Source organism: Mandrillus leucophaeus, unplaced genomic scaffold (assembly GCF_000951045.1).
Source record: "Mandrillus leucophaeus isolate KB7577 unplaced genomic scaffold, Mleu.le_1.0 Scaffold721, whole genome shotgun sequence".
Classification (NCBI taxonomy): Eukaryota; Metazoa; Chordata; class Mammalia; order Primates; family Cercopithecidae; genus Mandrillus; species Mandrillus leucophaeus.
The window spans coordinates 1,822,845-1,842,150 of NW_012107820.1; the positions used below are offsets into that span (position 1 = coordinate 1,822,845).

Consider the following 19,306-nt stretch of genomic DNA (forward strand, 5'->3'; position numbering starts at 1 on the left):
TTTGCGCTGGGTACGTAATTCCTCCTTTAGCTCTGAGAAGTTTGATGGACTGAAGCCTTCTTCTCTCATCTCGTCAAAGTCATTCTCCGTCCAGCTTTGATCCGTTGCTGGCGATGAGCTGCATTCCTCAGTTGAAAACGCAGAAATCACCTGTCTTCTGTGTTGCTCACGCTGGGAGCTGGAGACTGGAGCTGTTCCTATTCAGCCATCTTCAAGTCCAAACTCTTTACCTGGTCTGAATCCCAATATAATTTGCAACACTTCTCTAATCTCATCTCCTTCCAGGTTTTCCTTTTATCTCTCCACTCCAATCACACTAGCCCAGGGCCTTTCTGCCAGCTGCTGCCTTTGCCTAGAAAGTTCTTTTTCCTGATCTTCACACAGCTGGCTCCTTCATGTCATTTACATCTCAGTTATATGTCACCTCCTCAGAAAGGTCTTCCATGATCACCTACTCTTACACATTGCCCTATTTTAATTATGCGTGACACTTATTACTAACAAATTAATGTGTGTGTTTTAACTTATCTGTTTCTTACCTGTCTGTTTATTCTTACTAGAATATAAGATCCTAGAAAGCAAAGGTCTTGTTTGCCTTGTTTATGACAAGGAAGAGTAACCAAAAGCGATTAGGCAGTCAATAAATATTAAAGAAGCAAAAAGATAAAACCCCTATAACTCACATAAGAAGAAAAGGCAATTTTATTACGCTAAGGATTTGTTAATAAAGGGCTATCACCATTGTGGCCCAGAAAAGAAGCCAGATTAGTAGGTGCCTGTGGAATTCAGAAAACTATCAAATAAAAAACTGTAAGACAATCCTTTCATTGGCATGAAAGAATTTTCAAAGACTTTTACTGAAAATAGCAGAGACTTTTCAATCCAAACATACAGAATATACATTTCCCAGAATACAATTCTGAAATATTCAGGCAACTGGACCAGACTGATTACGGATGGATTGGAGAATGCCTTTTAAGTCTCCCCATGTTTGACCATAAATATTGATAGCCCCTTTTTGGTAGATAGTTCTGCCTCATGTTCCAGATTTAAAAAACCATTTAAAAGGAAGAAACCTATGTAGCTGCCTCTCTTTTAAAGAATGGAATATGTTATAAACATGTCCAGAAAAATAGAATACTCAGGTAGTTGAATCAGAACAGAGGCCATGATGAAAGTGATAATACAAACTGGATAAATGGGTGAAATAAAGCCCCCCAAACAGATGCACTTGAGATAGTACCCAATCCCAGATTAGTATCCTTTACTTTAACATACAACATCAGAAGAGTGAGTACTTAGGTTTGACCTAGAAGCCATCATTTTGCAGGAGCACTTAAGAATTCTTCAGGCACAAAAAGGCTGTTGGAAAACAGACCAGATAATAACGGGGTTTCTATTGATGGAAGTGCTAATAAAACAACACAATTGTTTGCAACCAGAAGCTAAATGACTCATATCTCTTTCAAGAAAGATCATATCACACAGAAATTGACTGTAAAGCAATACCTATAACCTAACTTTCAAAAGCTCTGAATTTTCTGATGTGAACAAAATAGTCTTAATTTACCCTCAACTAGATAACATGTTAAGGATGGGAATCTGTCTTTATCCACTTTTGTATCCTCATAGTTCTTAAATATCTAGTAGGCAAGCAGTAACAGTTTGCTTATTAAATAACTCTCACCACCACCATCTTCTCTAACTTGGTTGTGCATGCAGTCATCTCTTCCTCTCTCCTCTCCATCTCTCCATCTGTCTGTCTCTCCATCTGTCTCTCCATCTGTCTCTCTCTCTCTCTCTCTCTCACATACACACACACACACACACACACACACACACACACATCTGGCCTCTCTGTTACAGCTCACCACTTATATTCTATCTTAAATCTGTGAAGGACTAGATCTGATAGTCCATAATACCTTAATCATCATCACTCCCTGATGCGAGGGAGTGAGATCAGCTTTCTCGTCTGTAAAATGGGGATAATAAAAGTGCCTGGAATTATACTGGAAAGGAGTAAAGCCAAATGATCAGACAGGCTGCTTCATTCTCCCACTCCAAACACGCAGAAAACTTAGCTGCAGTATGCAACGCAAGTGTCCTGAACACCCAACACTCACAGCAGCCACTGAAACCAAGAGAAGGGAATCCTGTGTGACAAAGGCATGGAGTTTGTCTTATTCTTTCAACTCCTTCAATTTTTAAGAACTGTTCAAATTTTTCTTAGAGACCTGACTCCTCTATTCACAATATGTTCCTTACTAAAGAAGCATAATATTAATAAAACAACACCACTAATAAGTGTAACAGTTCACATTTATCAGCAGAATTGGTATTAGCCAGGCATGTGACAAAAGACTTCACCTACATCAACTCAATTAACTATCACAAACCTATGGGGAAGGCATTAGTATTACCTATGTTATAGATGAGTATCTTTCATCTCAAAGAAGTTAAATAATGTTCACATGGCCACAGAACTAAAAATGTCAAATTTGGGACCAAGGGCTGCCCAGTATTCATCTTTAACTTGTTCATCCTTATCCCCAGCATTAAGTACAGTCCCTGACACTGGTCAAAGCTTTAAGCCTCAAATCTAGGCAACAACAATTGCTTAGAAGCAAGCAGTCTAAGAGCACAGACCAAAAAGCAGAAAAAGAGACATGGCTTCAATTCTCAGAATGGTCACTTATTAGTTCTGCAACCTTAGGCATATTTGTTAACCTCTCGGAGCCTAAGTTTTCTCATCTGTAAAATGACGATAATAAAAGTGTCTTCAATAGGACACTTAGTATCTTGAGTAATGCACAGTAAGACTACTTACAGGTCCACAATTTCTTAACCATAAATCTAAAGCTCAAAAAGCTCTGAAATCAGACCTTGTTCTTAAACTGGTTGTATTCATTTCTATTGCTACTATAACAAGTTCCCACAAACTCAGTGGCTTAAAACAATAAAAATTTTTTATCCTGCAAATTTGGGTCCCTGGACTAAAATCAAGGTGTCTACAGGCTGTGTTCCTTTCTGGAGACTCTAGAGAGGATTCATTTCATCACCTTTTCCATCTTTTAGAGGCTTCTGCTATTCTTTGGCTCAGGGCCCCCTTACATCTTCAAAGCCACCATTGGTGGACTGGGTCCCTCTCACATCGCATCACTCCAAACCTCTGCTCCTATTGTCACATGTCCCTCTCTGACTCTCTTGCCTCATTCTTCCACATTTAAAAACCCTTGTGACTACATGGTATACATCTGGATAATCCAGGATAATTCTCCAACTTTAAAGTCAGCTGATTAACAACCTTAATTCCACCTGCTACCTTCATTCCCCCCATTTGCTATGTAAGGTAATATATTTACAGAGTCCAGGAATTAGGACATAGCTAGGAATTAGGGGAGCTATGATTTTGCCTGTCAAACTTGTGGCAAACTGATCTTGCAACAAAACCTAATTTGAACTGATATGACTATAGTCTTAATTTTCTTCACTAAATATGAATATTCATACATTTGATTTAGGATGCAGCACCAGACCCCATTGTGGTGCTGTGTAATATACAGTATAACAACTGAATTACATTTCTAAAATCCAAAGAATTCTGAATTCTGAAATACCTGTGATCCCAAGGGTTTTAGATAAGAGACTATAAATTTATATTCTAATTATTATTATTAACATCATCTTCTTCTCTGAAAGGCAAGAGAAAATGGTCCATGGTTAACATGGTTGATAAATCATGTTCACAGAGCCAGTGCCCCCTTGAGCCTTGGAAGACCATGCTGACCAGGCATGGTGGCTCACACCTATAATCTGAGCAATCTGGGAGGCCAAATTTGGCTGATCACACTGGAGGCCAGGAGCTCAAGACCAGCCTGGCCATCATGGTGAAAACTCGTCTCTACTAAAAATACAAAAATTAGCCAGGCGTAATGGTGCATGCCTGTAATCCCAGCTTCTTGGAAGGCTGAGGCAGAAGAATCACTTGAACGCAGGAGACAGAGGTTGCAGTGAGCCGAGATCATGCCACTTTACTTCCTCCTGGACATACAGCAAGACTCTGTCTAAACAAAAGATCCTGCTATGGTTTGAATGTATATGTCCCTCGAAAATTCATATGTTGGAACTTAAACCTCAATGTGATAGTATTAAGAGGCGGACTTTTGGGATGTGATTAAGTTATGAGGTTACAGCCCTCATGGATGGGATTAGCAACTTCATAAAAGGGCTGGAGTAAATTTGCTAGGCCCTTTTGCCCTCTGTTCCTTTGCCACATGAGATGCAGCAACAAGGCACCATCTTGCAAGCAGAGACTGTGTCAATACCAGACATGGAACTTGCCTGTGCCTTGATCTTGGACTTCCCAGCCTCTAGAACTGTGAGAAACAAATTTCTATTGTTTATAAATTACCCAGTCTTGGGTATTTTGTTATAGCATCATGAAGGGGTAAGACAGATCAGGAGTCAGACATTCCTCATGGTCAAACCTGATACCACTCCTTTCTTGCTGTGTACTCCTAACCTCTATCAGCCTCCCTGTCCTCATCACCCAGGGTTAGGGGTGAGGGTGTGAGTGTGTCCACAGAGTGGTCATGGGGATTAAATGAGATGAATCATACATAGCCCTTGGCACCCAACAATGGGATTGCTACTGCCAGTTATTTTGCTCCTCTACTTGGGTATTGCCTTCATGGCTGACACCCATGGCTTGCTTTCGGGAATGTGTGGCCTTCATCAAAAATGTGTTTATTTAGTGGGAAAAAAAAGGACTCTGAGATTTTTCATTTAATTTTGCCTATGTTTTCACCCTGCTCCATAACACAGCACTGATGATAATAAAAAGCTAACTCTTGGATCTAAGCTGCTAAGACCTTCACATCACTGGCAGCTTTGCTAACGTCGGTGTTCTGCAGAACAGGAAGTAACTCACCAGCCTACTATGTTCTCATGAGGCCAATCTTTGGGATTGTCCCACTGCCTCCACACTGCTTCTGTTTTCACCAGACATCTCCTGATCCTAACTTGGTTTCTCAAGTAAACTTCTCCACTGCCACCAAGGGGAATGTCTTGTAGGAAGTTGCAGAATAAGAAGTCAAGGCCAGATGTGTGGATTTGAGAATCAGAAGCACCATTCCCTTTTTCCTTCCCTTTCTTCCCTCCTTCCTTCCATTTTTTTTCCTTCCTTTCTACTTCCTTCCCTCCTTTTATTTTCTTTCCTTCCTTCTTCCTTCCCTCCCTCCCTTCCTTCTGCAGTCAATCCACAAAGATTAACTGAACATCTACCATGTACAAAGTACTATGCCAAAGGGCTGGCAATGCAGTCTTCAAGATAAGCCTGGGTCATGCTATGCAGAGTGTACAGATGATCCCACAAATCACGAGTTTATTACAGTTAATTTTACAAACCATTAATTACAAATTGAGGTGAGAATTAGGAAGAAAAATTGCAAGGTGTTAAAAAACTGTTTAAGATAGTCAGGGGATTCTAGAAATGTGCCCATGACCTAGTAATATCTAATCAAGGACCTGCCTGAAGAGTGATAAAAATTACCCAGCTAAAGAGATAGAAGAGTATTCCAGGGGAGACATGAATAGACATGTGAAGACCCTGAACATCAGAATGTCAGGAAACTGAAAGAAGACCAGAATTGCTGAAATATGGGGAGGAGAGGCGGTATGGATACATGACTGGTTAGTTGGTGGTAGGTAGGAAGAAAGGAAGGAAAGGTGGGAGAAAAGAAAGGGGGAAAGAAGGAAAGGAGGGAAATAATTAAATGGAACCAAATCAAATCTGAAGCAGAAGCTGGCAAGCTCCAGCAGGACCAAATCTGGTCCCAGTCTATTTTTGTATGGCCCCCAGCTAAGAATGGTCTTTGTATTTTTAAGTAGTTGAAAAAAATGAAAAAGAAGAATACTATTTTATGATATGTTAAAATTATATCAAATTCAATTTTCTGTATCCATAAATAAAGCTATATTGGAACACAGCCACCCACACATTTACATATTATCTATGGCTGCTTTCATGCTACAGTGGCAGAGTTGAGGAGTTGCAACAGAGACCTTACGGTCCACAAGCTTAAAATATTTACTATCTATACCTTTACAGAAAAAAAGTGTTTGCCAACCCCTGATTTAGTGAGATTGGCAGAGGCCAGATCATATAATCTTTTCAGTCACATTACAGATTTACGATCTTATCCCAAGACCAGGGGAACCCAATAAATTGTTTGAACAGGAGAACAGCATGACCCAGTAGTGCCCAAACCTATCTGCACATTAGACTAGGAAGCTTCAAAAAATATGGATACATGAGTCCCACTTCCAGATATTATGAATTAATTAGTCTTGGTATGGCCAGGGCTTTGGAATTTTGAGGAGATTCCTAAGTGACTTTAATATACAGATGAGCTTGGGAACCATGGGTATAATCACATTTTTATGTTTTAAAGATCAGTCCAGCTCAGGGGTTCTCCCTCTGGCTGCACATTAGAATCATCTGGGGGATATTTTCAAATATACTGATGTGACGCCCAGGCCCACCTGGCATCAATTAAATAAGAATCTCTAGGGGGTCTCCCCAAGCACTGGTATACAGTTGCCCAGGTGATTCTAACATGCAGCCAGGGTTGTGCACCCTGCATTAACAGGGGACAAGTATGAAGACCCAGAGACCCCCGAGAAGCTAATGTGAGTGCCCAGCTGAAAGATGATAGGGACTGAAGTTGAGTTGTTGGGGGTAGGGGGCTGTGTAGGGACAATCAGAAAGACTTGGTGATCAGTGAGTGAGAGTGGAAGGCTGAGGTGGAAAATTTCAAAAACGATACTCAAATGTCTAGCAAAGCAACTGGGTACAAACTGATGGCACTTATTGGGATGGGAACCTTGGACGAGAAACAAGGTACGGAAGTTAGAGCATTATTTCTGTTCTGATGTAGTGTTGAAAAGGAGGGTGCCTTCGAAGAGTTGGCCAGATTAAAGCCATAAGGGACTGCATGATAAAGAGCCTTGAATGCTATCCTAACAATATCCTCCTCATACAGCAGGCAATGGCTACAATGATGTAGTGAAAGACATATGACCTTTGGATTCAGACACTGTTCCAGTCACATACAATGTGTGTGAGCTTCCTCAGCTTCTTCACCTATAGAATGGTATTAAAAGTGTTCATATATATCTTGTTCATCTTTGGCCAGCAGAGTCACTCAACGACAGACACTCAAAAAGCACCCTCACAAGGATATTGTAAAGATTCGATGAGATGCCATGTATAAAGTGTCTAGAAACTTAAGTAGCACAAAAGGCATTCATAAAATGGTAGTGTTATCCCTGAAGGATTTCCAAAGAAGCATGACCCAGTGACACCCTCACACTGAAGTTTTAGAAACTGTATGTGACCCCATACATGCATGGAGTGGTCACCTCCATGCATCTGGAGACTTCCTGGTGCCGCATATGATGCCTGGCCGCCAAGAAGACCACCGCCTGCCTGGGATGGCCGCCCTTGGTGCCCAGAAGCCATGAGCTTTCCCCCTAGACCCTTCACTCTGTGATCTTCTGCCCAAGAATTTTGTTTCCATGATACCTCACCCTCTGTTCCAATGCCACCCAAGAGGCTGTGGCTGACCAGCGCTTCAGACACATTGTTCTCTTTTGCTTGTTCTCAAAATAGAATCATATGCCAAGGTGGGAAAAAAAAAGCGTATATGAACATCTGTGGGAAGGATGGGCGAATGGGAGGAGAAATGGTTGAGTATCCCTGATCCAAAATGCTTGGGACCTTTTTCGTATTTTTTATATTTTGAAATATGTGCATATACATAATAAAATATCTTGAGCATGGGACCTAAATCTAAATACAAAATTCATTTATGTTTTATATTTACCTTGTACCCATAGCCTAACAGTAATTTTATTCAATATTTTAAATAATTTTGTGTGCCCATCACATGAGGTCAGGTGTGAAATTTTCTACTTGTGGCATCACGTCCGTACTCAAAGATTCTAATCTTGGAGCATTTTGGGTTTCAGACTTTCAGATCAGGGATGCCCAATCTGTACTAGGTTTAGCAGCTGAAATTAAGTTCAGCTGCACGTGATAAACAACACAATGGTATTAGTTCATCAATTAGCAAGAACTCAAGGTTCCAGCAATTCTGTGGAGTTGACAGTCCTCCATGATCCAGGCTACCATTCCAGTATACTGATCTTCTTTACCAAGCATGGCCATTTTTGTCCATCTTGACTAAGATGGTCAGAGCTCTAGCCACCATCTTCATATTCCAGGCAAGATGGAGGAAAGGACAGAAAACAGGAAGAGGACACACACCAATTTTCTTGAAGGCAGTTTCTGGGAAACTGAAACATAATACTTCTACTAACATCTCTCAAGCCCAAATTTAGTAACATGGCCACATCTAGCTATAAGGGAGGCTAAGAAATGCAGTCTTTATTCTGGGCAGCCATATCCCCAGGTCAAAGCAGGAATTCCCATAACTGAGGAGGAAGGGGAGGATGGAGATTGGGGTAGGCAACCAGCAGTATCTACTGCAAGGGGTGAAGGGTTATTGACAGGCTTCTCCTATGCTATTCCCTCACTCAGAATGCCTTTCTGCTCCCTCTCTGTGAGTTCACTCAAAGACTCATTCACTGCCTCTGTGTTCTTGGCATCTGCTGCTTCTTTGACTGGAATGTTCCATGTCTCCACTTTTATTATTTTCCTTAAATATATTTATACACATAGATATAAATAAATACACAATATTTGAACGGGCTTTGAACACAAGTTCCATCCATACAAACTGTATGTCCTTGGCAAGTCACTTCTACCCTCTGAGCCTTAATTTCCTCCTACATCAAGTGGGGATACTCATGCCCACCTCACAATGTTGTAGAGGGGATCAGTGGAGATTTCTGTATTTGGGAGTGGTCTGTAAGGAATAAAGCATTAAACATCTATTAGCTATTATCATTTCTACCCTGAAGCATTACTTCCTGTTAGTTAATGTAAGAGGAAAAAAAAAGTAGTTGGTGGCTAAGTGCTACTACACAAAAGAACAGGGCAGAAGACCCATTTCATCTCCTTCTCACTTTCCCATAGCAAAGCCAGAAGAGGATTCCATCAATTCTTAAAATGTATCTACAAGCAGAAAATTAATTTTAGAGATGAGCAAGGATAACTTCCTTTGAAGTGAAAGGAGATCTGGAGAAGCCAGAATGCACCCTGCCCTGCTGATTGAAGCAGAATTAAAGCCAAAAGCAGAACTCAGATCATCAGAGGGAATGAGTCATAGTACCTGGCGAGGAAGCAAGGCTTCAGCCAGACACCAATCAGAGCTAAATATTACAGCTCTTGCAAATAAGGCAGATGAGTTCCTGTAACCATGAACAACCCAAAGGTGGCCCCTGCCCTCATACACAAAGCTAAAAATTAACGGTTGCTGACAGTATTAAAACAATAACTGTATCTGCTCAGATTAATCATATATCTGACTTAATCCAAATATACCTCACGAGATGTATCAAATACATACTTTTGCCCCTTTCATTATAATATGAAATACATATGCATGAAAGTGCCTAAAATATACATGGACACTTTAACAAAAATTAAGTTAACCCTTTTGTAATTACCACTCCAGTCAAGAAAGAAAACACTATACCACCTTAGAAGCATGCCTCTCTGATCTCAGTTTTCTTCATCCCATCTAACCATCTAAAAGCAATCACTCTGTTTGTTCTTTCTTTTTTTTTTTTTTTTCTTTTTTTTTTTTCTCTTTTTTTAGACAGGGTTTGCTTTTGCTGCCCAGGCCGGAGTGCAATGACGCGATCTCGGCTCACCGCAACCTCAGCCTCCCAGATTCAAGCGATTCTCTTGCCTCCCGAGTAGCAGGGATTACAGGCATGTGCCACCATGCCCAGCTAATTTTGTATTTTTAGTAGAGATGAGTAGTAGCTGGGATTACAGGCATGTGCCACCATGCCCAGCTAATTTTGTATTTTTAGTAGAGACAGGGTTTCTCCATGTTGGTCAGGCTGGTCTCTAACTCCCAATCTCAGGTGATCCACCCGCCTCAGCCTCCCAAAGTGCTGGGATTACAGGTGTGAGCCACTGTTTCTGGCCTCTTTGTTCTTATGAGATATATTTCCTTTCTTTTCCTTATAATATTACCACTTATGTACATCCCTAAAAATAGTTTTGTCTATTTAAAATTTTTATTTTAATTGAATCACATATGTATATACTTTATACTTTGCTGCTTCTGCTCAGCCTTACATTTGTAACCCCAAAATATTTATCAGTGAAATGATATGACATCTGAAATTTGATTTAAAATAATTGAATGAAGGAGGAGTTGCAAATTATATTTTTAATAAATTGACCATAAATTGATCACTGTTGAAAATGGATGACGGCTACATCAGACTTACAGTATACCTGACTTTAATACATGTTTCCAAATTTATATAACAAAAAATAGTTTAAATTACTTCATGAGATTCATTTGGTTGCTGTGTGTAGTTAGAATTTGTTCATTTTCATTGCTGTATAGCAATACTTCTCTAAGATCCCAAGACCAGAAGCATCAGAATCACTTGGGAATTTATGTGAAGTATAAATTCTTAGCCCCACCCCAGACTTTTGAAATCAGAAACTTTTGCGGTAAGGTTTCTGATTTGGTAAGGTCTTGGGTGACGCCCAACAATTTGTGTTTTAATAAGTTCTCCAGGTAGTTCTGAGGCACATTCAAGTTTGATAAACACTCCTAAATAGCATTCTGTTGTATGACTATACCATAATTTATTTATTCATTCTACTATTGACACATGTGTGTATTATTTCAAGTTTTAAGGTTTCAAGTTTGTGAATACTATAAATATTCTTATAGAAGACTTTTGGTGGACAAGCGTCTTTCTGATATATACCTGGTGATAAAACAACAAGGTCTTAGGGTGTATGTATTTTTAACATTACATGATAACATTAAACTATTTGCAAAGTGGTTCACCAATTTACAGTCCCACTAGTAATGTATGTAAATTCCCTTTGCTCCATATCTTTCCCAACACTTGGTAGTTTTTTGACATTTTAATTGTTGTCAATCTAGAGGGTTAAACGCTTAAACTTTCCAACTTAGAATTTTTTTAAAAAACACACATGTTAGAGAACAGAACTTCAGACGTAAAATCAGTTTCACAAATATATTAGTTGGTGAGTTTTCATGGAGTAAACCCGATGCAGGAAAGAATCTGGTACAACAGAGAAACTGAGAAAGGTCGATGTGACTGGAATGTGGCAAACAAGACAATGCAGTTCAAGATGTTGAGGAGTGAGGCAGGGACAAACCAAGGACCTCCTACATGTGCTAAAGAGTGAATTTTATTCCAGGTGAAATGAAAAGAAAATGAAAAATTTTAAGCAGGAAATTTACATAATTATGTTTCTATATTAGCATACATTTAAAATATTTCAGGCACATATCCACTTCTAGCTACAATGGGTTGTTTGATACTTCAGACCAATGCTTCTGCTGAAAGTCACTTTAAAAGCTGGATAAAGCACAAATACACACACACACACACACACACACACACACACACACACCTGCATGCTATGATGCCCAAAAGCATCAAGCAGTTGTTGAGACAACCAGGACTTCAGGGAACAAAATCCTAAAGAAGACAGAAGCACAGGGAGGTGAGCCAATATTGTGCAGCTGCTCTTTCCCTTGGGCATTTGTCAAAATTGGGTGAAGGGTAAGGGGCTAAGGATCCAGGTAAAGAGCCTCAGCAGAGAGTTGCTAATAAGGGGCAAAAACACCAGAAGAGCATTTGGCAGTCTCTTGGAGATAGAGAGGCAAAAGTCAGAGGCCTAAAAGGTAAAGATGCCAGTGAAACCTAAGCCTAGCACCTGTTTGATATTTCCCTCAAAACATTTGCTGAATTCTGAGACTGCATAAGGCAGGAGGCTAAGAAGCCATGCTTGACAGTTTCACAGTTTTGAGAAAAGAACATTTAAAGTTCTGAACTAGCCAGCGGGAGAAGTCATTGGGCTGAAATCCTAAGAAGGCTACATCCTAGAAAGCCATCTGCCAGTGGCAGAGCTCTATCAGAACTAAAATACAGCCTATGTTCAGTTCAGTCCCTAACTGGATTAAAATAATTAATTGTCCAATATGCCTGCCTAGCATTTTCTCTGGAACAAAATAACATCATCTACAGCATCTACATTTTTCATGCAATATGATGAATATTCAATCAACATTTGCCAGGCATGCCAAGACCAAAAACCCAGAGAAAAACACAGATCACACAAAGAAACCACAAGTGACTCAGATATTGGAGTCAGGAAACAAAGTGTCAAACTATGATTAATATACTAAAAAATATAACAAGATGAAGAAATTAGATGAAAAGGTAGAGAATTTCACCAAAAAAATCAGCATCAATTTAAAAAGCTTAAATGGAATTTCTAGAATTGTAAAATACCATTATGGAAATTAACTCAATAGATAAGGTTGAACAACAGATTAGACATAGTAGAAGAGACAATTAACAAATTGGAAGGCTGGTCAAAATTTTTTCAAAACTCAAGCACAGAGGTAAAACATAAAATGGAAAATATAGAAAAGAGTAAGAAATGTGTGTGACACAGTAAAAAGGTCTACAATACATATATCTGAAGACATAGAAAAATAAAGAATGGAACAATAGTAGTGTTTGACGAGATAACAGCAAACTGATTAAAGATATTAATACACAAATTTTAAAAATCATTAGGAACCCCAAACAGGGTTAACAGTAAATAAACAACAAAAATCAATATAGCCAGACCTAGTGACATCACAGAAAAACTGAAAACTGATAAAAATTAAAGACAAAGACAAAACCCTAAAAATAGGGGAAAAAAGACACATTACCTTCCATGGAGTCATAATAATGTTGGCTAATGGCTGATTTTTCAATAGAAATGATGGAAGTCAGAAAACAATGGAACAATGTTTTAAAGTTCTGGGGAAAAAAAACTAGAAATATAAAATTCCATACTCAGTGAAAATATCATTCAAAAATGAAGCTGAGGCCAAATGCATTGGTTCACACCTGTGATCCCAGCACTTTCGGAGGCCAAGGTGGGTGGATCACAAGGTCAGGAGACTGAGACCATCCTAGCTAACATGGTGAAACCCTGCCTCTACTAAAAATACAAAAAATTAGCAGGGCGTGGTGGCAGACACCCGTAGTCCCAGCTACTCGGGAGGCTGAGGCAAGAGAATGGCGTGAATCCAGGAGGTGGAGTTTGCAGTGAGCTGAGATCGTGCCACTACACTCCAGCCTGGGCAACAGAGTGAGACTCTGTCTAAAAAAAAAAAGAAAAGAAAAGAAAAGAAAGAAGCTGAAACGAAGACACTTTCAGACAAGTAAGAATTGAGAGGATCTGTCACTAGCAAACCCTCAGTAATATGGTTTGGCTGTGTCCCCACCCAAATCTCACCTTGAATTGTAATAATCCCCACATGTCAAGGGCAAGGCCATATGGAGATAATTGAATCATGGGGGCGGTTTCACCCATACTGTTCTCCTGGTAGTGAATAACTCTCACGAGATCTGATGGTTTTATAAATGGGAGTTCCTGTGCACAAGCTCTCTCTTGCCTGCTGCTATGTAAGACGTGTCTTGCTTCCCCTTCATCTTCCCCCATGATTGTGAGGCCTCTCCAGCCATGTGGAAGTGTGAGTTAAACCTCTTTCCTTTATAAATTATCCAGTCTCAGGTATGTCTTTATTAGCAGCATGAGAACAGACTAATACATTCAGTAAAAAAATAATGCTGGGTAGGGCATGATGGCTCACATCTGTAATCTCAGCACTTTGGGAGGCCAGGGTGGGAGAATTACTTGAGGCCAGGAGTTCAAGACCAACCTGAGCAACATAGCGAGACTCTATGTTAAAAAAAAAAAAAAAGTTTTTTAATTTAAAAAAATAATAATGCTAACAGGCATCTAATTTGGCAGAAAATGATCCCAGATGAAAAGGCAGTAACACAGAACAAAATAAAGAACACTGGAAAAGATAAACACATAAGCAAAGAAGAATGAATACTGTTACAACAATAAAAATAATATCTAATGGGTTTTAATAACCTGTAGACCTAAAATGAATGCCAATAATAACATAAAAGGTGTGAGGCGATAGATAAAATTAAAATGTTCCAAAGTACCTTATTACCTAGGATTGTATTTCCCCAAAATAAATTTAAACATGTCCACAAATGATCATACACAAATGAATGTTCAGAGCAGCACTATTAGAGATAGCCAGAAACTGGAAAAAACTCAAATGTCCATCTACTGTGAATGGATAAGCAAATTATGGTATATTTATACAATGGAATACTACTTATCAATAAAAATGAATGAACTACTGATAGGCTAAAAACTACAGATGACTCTCACAGACATTATGTTGAGGAAAAGAAGCCAGATTCAAAAGAGTACATACTATACAATTCCATTTATATGAAGTTCTAGCCAAGCAAAACCCCAATGTGTGATGCTAAAGTCAGGACAATAGTTCTCTTTGCAGGCAATAGAAACTAGAAAGGGAGAGGAGGGGACCTCTGGGAGGTTGCCAGTATTCTATTTCTTAATATAGTTGTTTACATGGATGTGGAAATTCATCAAGCTTCATACTTAGAATTGTGCACATACAAATACTTTTCTATATGAATTTCAAAAGTTTTAACAAATATTTCAGTCATACAAAAAGTTATACAAAGGATAATAAGTCTATATTCACCACTGAGATTAAGAAACAAAACCTTACCAACGTAGGTGATATATATACTACTAATTATACCTCCACCCACGCCACCAGAGATAAACCACTGTCCTGAATTTGGTGTCAACCACTCCCCTGCACTATTTTATACTTTTACTCCTTCTACAAGCTTCCCTAAATGATATGTAAAACTATTTTCCATGTGTTAAAACTATACATAAAAAGTAACTTGATTTCTTTTTTTTTTTTTTTAAGACAGTGCCTCACTCTATTGCCCGGGCTAGAGTGCAGTGGTGTAATCATGGCTCACTGCAGCCTCAACCTCCCAGGCCAAAGTGATCCTCCCACCTCAGCTTCCCAAGTAATTGAGACCACAAGCATTTGCCACCATGCCTGGCTCTTTTCTTTTCTTTCCTCTTCTTTCTTTTCTTTTCTTTTCTTCCTTTCCTTTCCTTTCTTTTCTTTTCTTTTCTTTTTTCTTTTTTTTGTAGAGGTGGGAGTCTTCCTATGTTGCCCAGACTGGTCTTGAACTCCAGGGCTCCAGCAGTCCTCCAGCCTTGGCCTCCCACAGTGCTGGGATTACAGTTGTGAGCCACCACATCTGGCTGGTAATTTGATTTCTATTTTTAAAAGATCATTCTAAAATTAGCACAAGGGAATTTTCTTGGATGACAAGATATTGTATATCTTGATTAGAACATTGGTCACATAGGTATATATATAGTTGTCAATATACGAATTGGATATTTAAGATCTGTGCATGTCATTATATGTAAATTATCTCACTTTAAAAAGTTTTCTAAATAGACCGTTCTTGCTTCTTCTCAGGGAATAGATCAGGGCTGGACAGAAGTGGAACCAGGAAAGTCAATTAGAATATTGCAGTAAACCTGATGAGCATCAAAGTCATCTATCTAAAGTGTAAGGAAGAAAAGATAACTTATGGATACAATTCTTCGAGCAGCTTAACTGTGAAGCAGGGCAGTAGCTGGAGGAAGAAGTGAGGCCAGAGGCCAAAAAAAGGTTTTAAAAGATACAAAACAGAACTTGACACTGTAGAAAGGAAAAGCTGAAGAAAGACCATCAATGAGCTGGGCATGGTGGCTCACGCCTGTAATCCCAGCACTTTGGGAGGCCGAGGTGGGCAGATCAGTTGATGTCAGGAGTTTGCCAACATGGCAAAACCCCGTGTCTACTAAAATACAAAAATTAGCCAGGCATGGTGGCATGCACCTGTAATCGCAGGTACTTGTGGGGGCTGAGGCACAAGAATCACCTGAACCCAGGAGCCAGAGGTTGCAGTGAGCCGAGATTGTACCACTGCACTCCAGCCTGGGTAACAGAGTGAGATTCTGTCCCCTCCACACCCCCACACCCCCTAAAACAAACAGAACAACAACAACACAAAAGACCATCCATGAAGAAACAACAAACAAAGTCCTTGAGAAGGTGGGGAGACAGAATATAATGTCCAAGTAGTTTGGTATTTGCTGGCTCATAATGTCTTTTTGCTTTTTAACTGAAAGGAAGTTAAAAGAAGGGTACATATGCAGGACAGATTGTTTGGTGGTGAAAAGATAAAAGTTCTCGTCTGATGGCTGCTACTTTTTCAATGAATACAAGTCATTTTCTGAAAAAGACAGGGGATGGGAGCTCTGAAGCCTGTGAAAAACAGTATGGCATTACATTAGAAAAGCATCCCAGTGTGATGGGGAGTGGTTAAGAAAAATGAAAGGTTCCATTTTAGACAGGTTAAATGCCCAACAGATATCCAAACTCTCAAAGTACAGTATGAACATGAAAGCAACAATACTGTAATTAATCTTTGATCATGCTGCACAAAGCACAGTGTATCCTATATTAGGTACTCAAGAGGGAATGAACAAGGGAATGAATGAAGTAATTTTTTTTACATATTTTCACAGCACATTTAATATCATCTGTCATATTCTACAACGGAATTGCAGAAAATATTCTTTTCAGAAATCATATATTTTCCTTTTTTCTCATTTTTAGTTTTCAGTGTTCTTGGAAGAAAATCAGTCTGTGTCTTCCAATTTTATCAATTCTTCATTTTCTCTGAAGACATGATATGCTGGTCTTCTAAAATAACTGTTAAGCAGAATTCACCAGTGGGGCAATTCTCACAGGTAAAAGGAGAATCTATATGCCTATGTGAACATGATTTGTGATAATCATGAGAATATAGTTAACACTAAAATTTTAAGCTCTTGCAAAGAAGGATTAATCTCTTCTCTGTATCCAGGACATGCCTGCCGATGCTAAATCACACATGCATGCTGAGTGAAGAATACCTTTAGCTCATGTATAGGGATCACAAGATGATCTCAGTCAAACCTCAACGTAGCCCAGAAGAAGAGAAACACTGGCTGTCTTAGGAGACAAATTAGCACAAGGTACTATTTATGTATCATTTATCAACTGTGAAATTTTAAAAAATGGTTATAAATACAGTACTTGCAGCATAAACCGTTATTTGTTTTATTACACTAAGTTCCATTTAAAAGGACTCCATTCATGCAGGATGCTCTGTTTTGGTTGGCTGAGCAGTCAGATTTCTGTGCTTATAATTCATGTATATACTTACTATGTGTATTGAGTGTACCCTCTTAATTCCAGTTGCCACAGCCAGACTGTAAATGCATATGTTTTTGTCATTCTTAACTACTGTAATTCAGAACTTCAGCTGCCAAATTTGGTGCTAATATTCTCACATATGCAGTTCATGCTCTGCTCTTAAATAATTCCTTGTTTGCTGTCAGCACCTTCTACCATGATATATAAAATGGGAGAATCAATTTAAAGAAAAATAACCTAAATTGTTAACTAAATGGAGCTACAATGTATTTTTCTTCTTGAAAATATTCCCTTTCCTATTATTTCCTTTATTTAGTAATTATAAACCCTGGTCAAGCAAAAAATATATATAGCAGAACATTTTAAGTATCAGCAAACCATAAACAGCTGTGTTTTCAAGAAGAAAAAAAGGAAAATCTCAGTTTCATGCTAGACCATTTTTTGAGGCACTGTCATTTTAAGTGTGGAGGCATCAATTATTTCCCCTAGGCTGAAAGGTCTACACATATAAAGGTTCTATAGATCCACTAAGAAAATAAGCAACCATTTCTGTGTATCATTAAACACAACAGGATACTAGTCCTGAAACACCGGCAGAATTCTGAGTGTGAACATTAAGGTTTCATACATCAGTTTCAAGTGAAATAGTTGTTTTAGGCCAAAGACGTTTGAGACCATACTTCAGGTTGTCAACTGCATAATATTTCAAGGGTCAAAAACTAGCTCCATTTCAAAAGCCTGTAACCTTACAGTCTGAAGAAACCCTGTGGGTCTCCTAGTTCAATATGACACTCAAGGCAGGAATTTTTCCCCTAGCATCCCTGACAGATGGTCAGCCTCTGTTGCAATTACTCCAGTGGGGGAGTTCTCAACAGAAGGTTCCCAAGGGCTATGATGAAAGGCCAGAACCAGCCATTCAGACCTGGAGTAAGGCTCCAGTCAGTAAGCTCGCAAGATACAGAGAGCATTACCAAACATTAAAACCAGACTTCCACAAGCAAGAATGTGATTCTGAATTGACCATCATAAGGATGCAATGTCTAAGACACGCAGACCCCAATTCTAGAACCATCAAAGGTCCTTTCACTGGCCTAGGGAGTAGCTCTCACAACTGGGGAAGCAAGGTGGCTTTTCTCCGATTTTTTTTTTTTTAAATGACTCTTTAAGGCTCACAGCAAGGCTTGATCAAGTCAGGGAGCATCAAATCCCTTCCTTCCAAAAATCAAGGCAAGGGACCCCCTGGCGGAAATGCTAAGGCTTAAAATACTCTTAACTTTGGTCTTAAATTCGTCACTACAGTAAACCAGAACATTTCGGGTTTTTCTTTTAAAGACGTACATAGGCTATGCTATAACTGAAGTTTGGATGGTGTAGGGTAGATGGGGGGTGGGGGGCGAGCGGTGTTTTCAGCGCAGCCCTTCATCCCGCCTTGAAGTCTGGCTTGATTCTCCCTGGAAATCCAGGCGAGCGCGCGGGGCTGAGCTGCCTGCCAGTCCCCAGTCGGAGCCTGGGACGGGGCGGTCCGGCCCTTACCTGTCAATGCTGATCACGCACAGGGTCATGATCGAGGCCGTGCAGCACATGACGTCCATGGCGATGAAGACGTTACAGAAAAAGTGGCCAAAGATCCACTTGCCCCCGATGAGGTCGGTGACGCTGACGAAGGGCATGACCGCCACGGCCACCGAGAGGTCGGCCAGCGCCAGGGACACGATCAGGTAGTTGGAGGGCTGGCGGAGCTTCTTGACGAAGCACACGGAGATCACCACTAGGCAGTTGCCCGCGATCGTCAGCAGCGTGATGAGCGTCAGGATGGAGCCGATCACAACTTTCTCGGCTCTGCCATAGTTGATCTGTTCCCCACAGCCGGAGGCATTGTCCGGGGGCGCGTCCCAGGTGGGCGCGGGGCTGGCTGTCACCTCGCTCAG

General features: G+C 39.8%; 1 protein-coding gene across 1 annotated transcript in view; it reads right to left on the reverse strand.

Annotated features, from left to right (window-relative positions):
* The window catches only part of HTR7 (5-hydroxytryptamine (serotonin) receptor 7, adenylate cyclase-coupled), a 142,452-nt gene that overhangs the window by 106,132 nt on the left and 17,014 nt on the right, over positions 1-19,306 (reverse strand). Inside the window, exon 3 of the mRNA XM_011965378.1 lies at positions 18,912-19,301. Coding sequence (XP_011820768.1) covers positions 18,912-19,301 — 390 coding nt within the window. The remainder of the gene's footprint in view (positions 1-18,911; positions 19,302-19,306) is intronic.